This window comes from Entelurus aequoreus, linkage group LG10, assembly GCF_033978785.1.
Source record: "Entelurus aequoreus isolate RoL-2023_Sb linkage group LG10, RoL_Eaeq_v1.1, whole genome shotgun sequence".
NCBI lineage: Eukaryota > Metazoa > Chordata > Actinopteri > Syngnathiformes > Syngnathidae > Entelurus > Entelurus aequoreus.
This window is the reverse complement of record NC_084740.1, coordinates 60737719-60751135: the sequence shown is the minus strand read 5'-3', so window position 1 is coordinate 60751135 and position 13417 is coordinate 60737719. Positions and strand designations below refer to the sequence as shown.

General features: G+C 39.9%; 1 protein-coding gene across 6 annotated transcripts in view; it reads left to right on the top strand.

The window, feature by feature from the left end:
* cep290 (centrosomal protein 290) overlaps positions 1-13417 on the top strand; it is a 77284-nt gene that overhangs the window by 31402 nt on the left and 32465 nt on the right. For all 6 annotated transcript variants that reach the window (XM_062061338.1, XM_062061339.1, XM_062061340.1 and 3 more), the window contains 3 exons: positions 8086-8232; positions 8307-8489; positions 8551-8640. In XM_062061338.1, coding sequence (XP_061917322.1) covers positions 8086-8232; positions 8307-8489; positions 8551-8640 — 420 coding nt within the window. The remainder of the gene's footprint in view (positions 1-8085; positions 8233-8306; positions 8490-8550; positions 8641-13417) is intronic.

Here is a 13417-nt window from a genome sequence, read left to right as displayed (position 1 = left end):
AAGTACATGTTAAATATACATGACTACTAGTGTAGATCACAACATTGTACATCATGTAAGTACATGTTAAATATGCATGACTACTAGTGCAGATCACAACATTGTACATCATCTAAGTACATGTTAAATCTACATGACTACTAATGTAGATCACAACATTGTACATCATCAAATTACATGTTAAATCTACATGACTAATAATGTGGATCATGACATTGAACATCATGAAAGTACATGTTAAATATACATGATGACTAGTGTAGATCACAACATTGTACATAATCAAATTACAAGTTCAATCTACATAACTACTAGTGTAGATCACAACATTGTACATCATCTAAGTACATGTTAAATCTACAGGACTACTAATTCAGATCACAACATTGTACATCATCATAGCACATGTTAAATCTACATGACTACTAATGTAGATCACACCATTGTACATCATCAAAGCACGTGTTAAATCTACATGACTGCTAATGTAGATCACAACATTGTACATCATCTAAGTACATGTTAAATCTACAGGACTACTAGTGTAGATCACAACATTGTACATAATCTAAGTAAATGTTAAATACACATGTATCACAACATTGTACATAATCCAATAATACAAGTACATGTTAAATATACATGTATCACCACATTGTACATAATCTAATTTGTTAAATCTATATGTATCACAACATTGTACATAATCTAACATATAAGTACATGTTAAATCTACATGTATCACAACATTGTACATAATCTAACAATATAAGTACATGTTAAATCTACATGTATCACAACATTGTACATAATCTAACATATAAGTACATGTTAAATCTACATGTATCACAACATTGTACATAATCTAACAATATGAGTACATGTTAAATCTACATGTATCACAACATTGTACATAATCTAACAATATGAGTACATGTTAAATCGACATGTATCACAACATTGTACATAATCTAACAATATAAGTACATGTTAAATCTACATGTATCACAACATTGTACATAATCTAATATATAAGTACATATGTTAAATCTACATGTATCAAAACATTGTACATAATCTAACAATATGAGTACATGTTAAATCTACATGTATCACAACATTGTACATAATCTAACAATATAAGTACATGTTAAATCTACATGTATCACAACATTGTACATAATCTAACATATAAGTACATGTTAAATCTACATGTATCAAAACATTGTACATAATCTAACAATATGAGTACATGTTAAATCTACATGTAACACAACATTGTACATAATCTAACAATATAAGTACATGTTAAATCTACATGTATCACATTGTACATAATCTAACATATAAGTACATGTTAAATCTACATGTATCACAACATTATACATAATCTAACAATATAAGTACATGTTAAATCTACATGTATCACAACATTGTACATAATCTAACATATAAGTACATGTTAAATCTACATGTATCACAACATTGTACATAATCTAACAATATAAGTACATGTTAAATCTACATGTATCACAACATTGTACATAATCTAACAATATGAGTACATGTTAAATCTACATGTATCACAACATTATACATAATCTAACAATATAAGTACATGTTAAATCTACATGTATCACAACATTGTACATAATCTAACAATATGAGTACATGTTAAATCTACATGTATCACAACATTGTACATAATCTAACAATATGAGTACATGTTAAATCTACATGTATCACAACATTGTACATAATCTAACAATATGAGTACATGTTAAATCTACATGTATCACAACATTGTACATAATCTAACAATATGAGTACATGTTAAATCTACATGTATCACAACATTGTACATAATCTAACATACATAAGTACATGTTAAATCTACATGTATCACAACATTGTACATAATCCAACAATATGAGTACATGTTAAATCTACATTTATCACAACATTGTACATAATCTAACAATATGAGTACATGTTAAATCTACATGTATCACAACATTGTACATAATCTAACAATATTAGTACATGTTAAATCTACATGTATCACAACATTGTACATAATCTAACAATATAAGTACATGTTAAATCTACATGTATCACAACATTGTACATAATCTAACATATAAGTACATGTTAAATCTACATGTATCACAACATTGTACATAATCTAACATATAAGTACATGTTAAATCTACATGTACATTGTACATAATCTAACAATATGAGTACATGTTAAATCTACATGTATCACAACATTGTACATAATCTAACATATAAGTACATGTTAAATCTACATGTATCACAACATTGTACATAATCTAACAATATGAGTACATGTTAAATCTACATGTATCACAACATTGTACATAATCTAACATATATAAGTACATGTTAAATCTACATGTATCACAACATTGTACATAATCTAACAATATAAGTACATGTTAAATCTGCATGTATCACAACATTGTACATAATCTAACAATATAAGTACATGTTAAATCTACATCAATCAATCAATCAATCAATGTTTATTTATATAGCCCTAAATCACAAGTGTCTCAAAGGGCTGTACAAGCCACAACGACATCCTCGGTACAGAGCCCACATACGGACATGTATCACAACATTGTACATAATCTAACAACATGAGTACATGTTAAATCTACATGTATCACAACATTATACATAATCTAACATATAAGTACATGTTAAATCTACATGTATCACAACATTGTACATAATCTAACATACAAGCAGATGTTAAATCTACATGTATCACAACATTGTACATAATCTAACATAAGTACATGTTAAATCTACATGTATCACAACATTGTACATAATCTAACATATAAGTACATGTTAAATCTACATGTATCACAACATTGTACATAATCTAACATAAGTACATGTTAAATCTACATGTATCACAACATTGTACTTAATCTAACAATATAAGTACATGTTAAATCGACATGTATCACAACATTGTAGATAATCTAACAATATAAGTACATGTTAAATCTACATGTATCACAACATTGTACATAATCTAACATATAAGTACATGTTAAATCTACATGTATCACAACATTGTACTTAATCTAACAATATAAGTACATGTTAAATCTACATGTATCACAACATTGTACTTAATCTAACAATATAAGTACATGTTAAATCTACATGTATCACAACATTGTACATAATCTAACATATAAGTACATGTTAAATCTACATGTATCACAACATTGTACTTAATCTAACATATAAGCACATGTTAAATCTACATGTATCACAACATTGTACTTAATCTAACAATATAAGTACATGTTAAATCTACATGTATCACAACATTATACATAATCTAACAATATGAGTACATGTTAAATCTGCATGTATCACAACATTGTACATAATCTAACAATATAAGTACATGTTAAATCTACATGTATCACAACATTGTACATAATCTAGCAATATGAGTACATGTTAAATCTACATGTATCACAACATTATACATAATCTAACATATAAGCACATGTTAAATCTACATGTATCACAACATTGTACATAATCTAACATATAAGCACATGTTAAATCTACATGTATCACAACATTGTACATAATCTAACATATAAGTACATGTTAAATCTACATGTATCACAACATTGTACATAATCTAACATATAAGCACATGTTAAATCTACATGTATCACAACATTGTACATAATCTAACATAAGTACATGTTAAATCTACATGTATCACAACATTGTATATAATCTAACATATAAGTACATGTTAAATCTACATGTATCACAACATTGAACATAATCTAACATATAAGTACATGTTAAATCTACATGTATCACAACATTGTACTTAATCTAACAATATAAGTACATGTTAAATCTACATGTATCACAACATTATACATAATCTAACAATATGAGTACATGTTAAATCTGCATGTATCACAACATTGTACATAATCTAACAATATAAGTACATGTTAAATCTACATGTATCACAACATTGTACATAATCTAACAATATGAGTACATGTTAAATCTACATGTATCACAACATTATACATAATCTAACAATATGAGTACATGTTAAATCTACATATATCACAACATTATACATAATCTAACATATAAGCACATGTTAAATCTACATGTATCACAACATTGTACATAATCTAACATATAAGCACATGTTAAATCTACATGTATCACAACATTGTACATAATCTAACATATAAGTACATGTTAAATCTACATGTATCACAACATTGTACATAATCTAACATATAAGCACATGTTAAATCTACATGTATCACAACATTGTACATAATCTAGCAATATGAGTACATGTTAAATCTACATGTATCACAACATTATACATAATCTAACATATAAGCACATGTTAAATCTACATGTATCACAACATTGTACATAATCTAACATATAAGTACATGTTAAATCTACATGTATCACAACATTGTACATAATCTAACATATAAGTACATGTTAAATCTACATGTATCACAACATTGTACATAATCTAACAATATGAGTACATGTTAAATCTACATGTATCACAACATTGTACATAATCTAACAACATGTTAAAATGTTTTTCAGCAGTTTTCCATTATAGACAAAAGCGGTATCAGTCATTCAGTTTTCAGTTGTTATTCTCTTGTTTACATCATTGAAGTTGGCCCCTTATTAATGAATATATTCAAATATCACCAATACTCTTTTGTGGTGTAACATTTGTTGATGTGTACCGTATAACTTTTCAATTATTCTAAAATAAAGTCTCTGACTAGAAATGTCATTCAGCCCCCCCACCTTGTTCAAATATTTCCAAACTTGTCACACTCATTTGTGCTGAAAAATATTTTTGTCTGACTACTATGGTTTTTATGTCTTTAACTATTCATGTTTAGAGTTTTAACATGTTATTATTCATAACCGCCCCCCCTCCCTCCTTGTCAAAATCTTCCCAAACTTTCTCCCAGACGTTTGTGCTGCCAACATGTTTCGTCTATTATCATGTAAAAAAGCTATAAAAGTAAGACGAAAAAAACAATTTGCAGCACAAACAAATGGGACAAGTTTGGGTACATTTTGACAAGGTTGGGGGGTGGGGGGGGGCTGGTTATGAATAAACACATTAATAACATAAAAACTAATAGTTATTAACATAAAAACTAAAAGTTAATACTATACAAACTATAATGGTTAAAGTTATTAAGATAACAAGTATAATAGTTAAAGCAGCAGTAAGTAACTTTTCAACTTTCTTAAAACATTTTCATAACTTTTGTCATGGCCTGAGGGGATCTGTATCTTTTTCTCTGGCACTTAGCCATTTTGAGCCACACAAAAAAACTACAAATGTGATGACTGCCGTACGGCATACGTCTACGTCCCCCCCCCCCCCCTTCCCCTTTTGTTAAATAGAGACAGAAGTCGGTGCAAACTCCTATGTGCGATTACTGCTATCATGGCAGAAGCTGCAAAACAACCAAAGAAACGAAAAGTTTTGTCTGAGGAGATTAAAAAAGGTAAAAGGGAGGTTACCCTGAGCTGAGCTAACCCGCTCAGTGGCCTAGTGGTTAGAGTGTCCGCCCTGAGGTCGGTAGGTCGTGAGTTCAAACCCCGGCCGAGTCATACCAAGGACTATAAAAATGGGAGCCATTACCTCCCTGCTTGACACTCAGCATCAAGGGTTGGAATTGGGGGTTAAATCACCAAAAATTATTCCCGGGCGCGGCCGCCGCTGCTGCTCACTGCTCCCCTCACCAAATGATGGGTCAAATGCAGAGAATAATTTCGCCACACCGAGTGTGTGTGTGACAATCATGGGTACTTTAACTTTAACTTTACCCAGATAAAAAGACAGTCAAGCTTTCACTCGCTGGCGTGGGCTCAAAAACTATAATAGTTAATAACATCCATCCATCCATTTTCTACCGCTTGTCCCTTTTGGGGTCGCGGGACCCCATCTCAGCTGCATTCGGGCGGAAGGCGGGGTACACCCTGGACAAGTCGCCACCTCATCACAGGGCCAACATAGATAGACAACATTCACACTCACAAACATAAAAACTATAATAGTTATCAACATATATAGTATTTTTCGGACTATAAGTCGCTCCGGCTGAAAATGCATAATAAAGAAGGAAAAAAAACATATATAAGCTGCAATGGAGTATAAGTCGCATTTTTGGGGGAAATGTATTTGATAAAAGCCAACAGCAAGAATAGACATTTTAAAGGCAATTTAAAATGTCTAAAGAATAGTGAACAACAGGCTGAATAAGTGTACGTTATATGAGGCATAAATAACCAACTGGTATGTTAACGTAACATATTATGGTAAGAGTCATTCAAATAACTATAACATATAGAACATGCTATACGTTTACCAAACAATCTGTCATTCCTAATCGCTAAATCCAATGAAATCTTATACGTCTAATCTCTTACGTGAATGAGATCAATAATATTATTTGATATTTTACGCTAATGTGTTAATCATTTCACACATAAGTCGCTCCTGAGTATAAGTCGCACCCCCGGCCAAACTATGAAAAAAAACTGCGACTTATAGTCCGAAAAATACGGTAGTTAACATACAAACAGTAATAGACCAAAACACATTTCCAGCACAAATGTTGACAAATGGAGATTTGGACAATAAATCTGAACATTTATTTCCATCCATCCATACATTTTCTACCGCTTGTCCCTTTTGGGGTCGCGGGGGGTGCCGGAGCCCATCTCAGCTGCATTCGGGCGGAAGTCGGGGTACACCCTGGACAAGTCGCCACCAGACAGACAACATTCACACTCACAAACATAAAAACTATAATAGTTATCAACATACATAGTTAATAATAGGGATGTCCGATAATGGCTTTTTGCCGATATTTGGCAAAAAATTGTCCAACTCTTAATTACCGATACCGATATAAACCGATACCGATTTCAACCGACACCGATATATACAGTCGTGGAATTAACACATTATTATGCCTAATTTGGACAAACAGGTATGGTGAAGATAAGGTCCTTTTTAAAAAAATTAATAAAATAAAATAAGATAAATAAATTAAAAACATTTTCTTGAATAAAAAAGAAAGTAAAACAATATAAAAACAGTTACATAGAAACTAGTAATTAATGAACATGAGTAAAATTAACTGTTAGGTTAGTACTATTAGTGGAGCAGCAGCACGCACAATCATGTGTGCTTACGGACTGTATCCCTTGCAGACTGTATTGATATATATTGATATATAATGTAGGAAGCAGAATATTAATAACAGAAAGAAACAACCCTTTTGTGTGAATGAGTGTAAATGGGGGAGGGAGGTTTTTTGGGTTGGTGCACTAATTGTAAATGTATTTACTGTTTTTTATGTTGATTTAAATAAAAAAAAACGATACCGATAATAAAAAAACTATATTATCGGACATCTCTAGTTAATAACATACAAACAGACCAAAACACATTTCCAGTACAAATGTTGAGAAATGGAGATTTTGACAATAAATCTGAACATTTACAGTATTTCCATCCATCCATCCATTTTCTACCGCTTGTCCCTTTTGGGGTCGCGGGGGGTGCTGGAGCCCATCTCAGCTGCATTCGCGTGGAAGGCGGGGTACACCCTGGACAAGTCGCCACCTCATCACAGGGCCAACACAGATAGACAGACAACATTCCCACTCACAAACATCAAAACTATAATAGTTATAAACATAACTATAATAGTTATCAACATATATAGTTAATAACATACAAACAGTAATAGACCAAAACACATTTCCAGCACAAATGTTGACAAATGGAGATTTTGACAATAAATCTGAACATTTATTTCCAAATAACTTAAAAACAGGCAGTGGTCTTTGAATGTTTGCAATGATGAGGGGGCCAACCTCACACAGGCCATGTAGTTGTAAATAGTTTTTAGATGGGCTGAAAAGTGATGTTTCAAGACAGTAATTGTACTGATAATGAACACGTCCTCCCATCAGAACTCGCAGCTCCTGCAGGATGTGGACTTTTACCACAGAGAGCTGGAACGCAAGGAGTCGGGTCCGTCCAGAGACGAGAACGCCGAGACTCTGAAGAAGCTGAGCTCGGCCAACCGCCAGCTCTCCCAGTGCCTGGACGAGCTGCAGGTCCTCCAACACCTCCCAGTGTCCTGCTGGCCTTCACCTCGCTCTCCCAGTGACGAGACATGTTTGCTTTGTAGCAAGCGGAGGAAGAAATCTCCCAGCTGAAGAAAGACAAGCAGCACATGCAGAAATGTCTGATGGAGTCTGCCAAGGAGATGGAGAAGATGAGCGACGAGTACGACCAGATGAAGATGGCCGTCTATCAGTGTGACTCCACCACGGACCAGCTCAGGAAAGAGAGGGATCGTGCCGAGCTGCAGGTAAAAGCCCTCAGTCCTTCTGCATGTCTTCATCTTGGTCACGCGTGGGCTTCTGGTGCAGGTCCGAGAGCTCACACAGAAGATTAACGACATGACACAAGAGGATGACCCCATCATGGCAGCGGTGGACGCCAAAGTGGACGAATGGAAGGTTGGCGTCAAACTCATTCATGCTGATCAATACCTCTCCTCTTCACTCGCAACGGTTTCTAGTAGTAGTCGGGTATTTTGCGGACTAAATTTCTCTCAACACAGATGTATGAAGTAACTTAGGTATTGACTGTCAACACAGATGATTGAAGTAACTTAAAGGCCTACTGAAATGATTTTTTTTTATTTAAACGGGAATAGCAGATCCATTCTATGTGTCATACTTGATCATTTCGCGATATTGCCATATTTTTGCTGAAAGGATTTAGTAGAGAAAATTGACGATAAAGTTAGCAACTTTTGCTCGCTGATAAAAAAAAGCCTTGCCTGTCCCGGAAGTAGCGTGACGACACAGGAGCTAGTATTCCTCACAATTCCCCGTTGTTTACAATGGAGCGAGAGAGATTCGGACCGAGAAAGTGATGATTACCCCATTAATTTGAGCGAGGATGAAAGATTCGTAGATGAGGAACGTTACAGTGAAGGACTTGAGAGGCAGTGATGGACGTATCTTTTTTCGCTCTGACCGTAACTTAGGTACAAGCTGACTCATTGGATTCCACACTCTCCTTTTTTTATTGTGGATCACGGATTTGTATTTTAAACCACCTCGGATACTATATCCTCTTGAAAATGAGTCGAGAACTCGAAATGGACATTCAGTGCCTTTTATCTCCACGACAATACATCGGCGAAATGCTTTAGCTACGAGCTAACGTGATAGCATCGTAGCTCGTAGGGATCGAGAAAGTTTACGTTCACGCCGTGATCCCTGCAAGTAACCGCGTTGCTCTACTCCATGGCAACGCGGCGAAACAAAAAACTTTCAACTCGGGTACCCTCCCGTTCTGGCGTCCAGGGGCAGTCTGGGCGGAGATCTGGTAGCAACACTGCTGCCGGTCTCCAACCAAGAATACTGCAACTGAACGTTGAAGGGCTCACAGATGCCAAAACATCCGTCATCGAGCACATGGCCCACACCACCCAAGCCATGGTCATCCTCCTTCAGGAAACCCACCGCCCAACAGCGGACAAGCTAGCGATCACCAACTTCACGCTAGCTGGGTCAATCCTGAGCAAGAAGCATGGCCTTGCCACGTTTGTCCACAACGATCTGAGCTGGACCCTCGCCGATCGATCACCGGACAACTCCGAGATCGAGTGGCTGCGAGTGGACGTTGGCGACATCAAAATTGTCAACGTCTACAAACCACCACCCTCACAACTCACGCCAGTGTCACTGCCAGTGCTTGAACCACCGTGTGTATATGCTGGTGATTTCAACTGCCGGCATACACGGTGGGGATACAGTACCACCTCACCGAGCGGGGAAACTCTTTCTGACTGGGCAGAGCGCAACTCGCTCAACCTTCTCTACAACCCGAAGGGCCCAGCCAGCTTTCACTCCGCTCGGCATAACACTGACACGAACCCTGACCTGGCTTTCGTGAGTGTCGGTGTGGACACCCAGCTCCCCGACAGACGTGTTCTAGGAATGTTCCCCAGGTCGCAACACCGACCGTCGCTGATATCGGTGCCCGACCTCGTGACAACAGTTCCGAGCGGACCGATGAAGCGATGGAACTTCCGGAAGGCCAATTGGAAACTCTATCGCCTCCATACCAACAAGTCCACACGGTGTCTCCCACCACCAGACACACCCAACGTGGACGAGGCATACCAGGACTTCTGTAGGGCACTAACATCTGCGGCCAAAAAAGCCATCCCACGCGGCCGGCGTAAGAACTACAAACCATGCTGGGATAGCGAGTGCGAGACCCTCTACAGCGCCTTCCTCCGGGCTCCCTATGGCCCGGAGGCTAACAATTCAGCCACTGCCCTTCTTTCCACTCTTGGAAGGAAGAGGCACCAGCGCTGGAAAGAGGCAGTCCACTCCATCGACTTCTCGCACACTAGCCGTATCGCGTGGAGCACTTTGAACAACTTGACTGGTAGGTCTGAGCGTGCACCCCGAACATGCCCCGTTACCGCAAATGCTATTGCAGCACAGGTTGTGAAAAACGGGGCATATACCGGGATAAATCGAGATTTTTCCCGGGCGGTGCGCCAGGAAACTGCAGACCTCTGGAGGACAACAACATCTAGCGAGTGTAACATCTCCGGTGAGTTTTCACCGGAGGAGTTCACAGCTGCCCTCCAGTATACCAAACCAGGCAAGTCTGCTGGGCCTGACAACATCTGCCCAGAACTCGTGCTCCACGCTGCCCCTGCAATGAAGTCCTGGCTGAGAGTTTTCCTGTCTTCTTGCCTGCGCCAACTCCGGATCCCCAGGATTTGGAGAAGGGCCACTGTTGTCGCTATCCCCAAGCCGAACAAGCCAAAGGATGACGTAACGAGCTACAGACCAATCTCGTTGCTCTGCGTCCCCTTTAAAGTCCTCGAGCGCCTGATTCACGCCCGTGTCGAGCCCATCATAGACCCCCACCTCCCCCGGGAGCAGGCGGGTTTTCGACGTGGGAAGTCCACGGTGGATCAGGTCGCCCTCCTTACCCAGGACATCGAGGACTGCTTTGAGGCGAAAAAGAAGGCCGGTGCCGTCTTCATAGACCTGACTGCTGCCTATGACACAGTCTGGCACCGCGGCCTCACCTGCAAACTTCTCCGCCTGCTTCCAGACAGGCACATGGTCAAAATGATCATGGAGCTTGTCTGGAACCGCAGTTTTACTCTCACCACCAGTAACGGAGATAAAAGCAGGTTGCGGCGCCTGAAAAATGGCGTCCCCCAGGGATCTGTCCTGGCTCCCCTCCTGTATAACATCTATACATACGACCTGCCTGCCACAGTCTCACGGAGGTTCGCATACGCAGACGATCTCGCGCTGCTGCACTCCGACAGGGACTGGCAGGCCTTGGAGGGAACTCTAAGCCAGGACATGGAGACTTTAGTGGCTTACCTCCATAACTGGAGATTGAAGCTCAGCGAATCCAAGACGGTGACACAAGCTTTCCACCTATACAATTGGGAAGCGGATCGTGAGATCAGGTTCGAGGTGCGGAAGCCGGATGGGGCTTCCCTTACCCTATGCCGGCCTCGTCCTACACCTGAAGACCCTCGCCCTGACCCTAAATACCTTGGGGTCACCCTGGACAGGTCGCTCACTTTCCGTAAACACCTCTTGGCAACACGCAAGAAACTCAACACCCGCGTCTCACTGCTGAGACGGTTGGTCGGGTCCGGTTGGGGTGCTGGGGCAAGAACTCTGCGAACAGCAGCACTTGCCCTGGTCTACTCAACTGCTGAGTACTGCGCACCTGTCTGGGCGCGCAGTGCTCACTCTAAACAACTTGATGTCCCGATCAACGAAGCCTTGCGTGTTATCACTGGATGCCTGCGCCCCACCCCTGTGGAGCTACTGCCCATCTTAGCAGGCATCCAACCCGCTGAGCTTCGTCGCCAAGGTGCTGTAGCAACTCTGGCGGGCCGGGCAAACATGGATGAGAACCACCTGCTCCATGAAAGGCTCACACTCTCCTCAGAGCCAACGCCCCGCCTCCCCTCCAGAGACCCACTGGTACCAGCCGCCCTGAAGCTCCTGCAGCAATGCAGTGACAACAACATCAGGGCGGCTCACTGGGCGAATCACAAATGGAGCACGGACCTGGAGCATACCATCTCCTCCAGACTCCGTGACTTCATACCTGACACCGGCTCAATACCAGGCCTCTCACTACCACGAGTGGCCTGGGTGAGGCTTAACCGCCTCCGAACTGGTGTCGGTCGCTTTCGCTCAAACATGTTCCAGTGGGGCTTAGCACCTAACGCGACGTGTGAGTGTGGCGCGGAGGAGCAGACTGCCGACCACGTGATCCTGCGTTGCCCGATTTATCGTGCTCCTAATGGTTTGCGTGGCCTGGCGGACCTGGATGACTGCTCGGTGACCTGGCTCACTTCTGTGTGTCCTGACATATGAACGGGAGGGCCCCCCGGGCCTGGGGTGGTAAAAGGCATAGACCCTCGGCCTCAGGTCCGGGTGCCGGAAAACAGCTGCCCATACGATGATGAAGAAGAAGCATCGTGCTTTAACTGCATATAGAAACAAAAAAATAAACCCCTGACTGGAAGGATAGATAGAAAATCAACAATACTATTAAACCGTGGACATGTAAATACACGGTTAATGCTTTCCAGGCTGGCGAAGGTTAACAATGCTGTGCTAACGACGCCATTGAAGCTAACTTAGCAACGGGACCTCACAGAGCTATGCTAAAAACATTAGCTCTCCACCTACGCCAGCCAGCCCTCATCTACTCATCAACACCCGTGCTCACCTGCATTCCAGCGATCGGCAGAAGGACGAAGGACTTCACCCGATGCGTTTGGCGGCCCGGAGACGTAGGAAGTCAAGGTGAGGTCGGCGGCTAGCGCGGCTAGCGCTCCAACAAAGTCCTCCTGGTTGTGTTGCTGTAGTCCGCTGCTAATACACTGATCCCACCTACAACTGTCTTCTTTGCAGCCTTCATTGTTCATTAAACAAATTGCAAAAGATGTCCAGAATACTGTGGAATTATGAAATGAAAACAGAGCTTTTTGTATAGGATTCTACAGGGTACCATAACTTCCGTTACTCTGACTTCGTCACGCGCATACGTCATCATACCGCGACGTTTCAGCCGGATATTTCCCGGGAAGTTTTAAATGTCACTTTATAAGTTAACCCGGCCGTATTGGCATGTGTTGCAATGTTAAGATTTCATCATTGATATATAAACTATCAGACTGCGTGGTCGCTAGTAGTGGCTTTCAGTAGGCCTTTA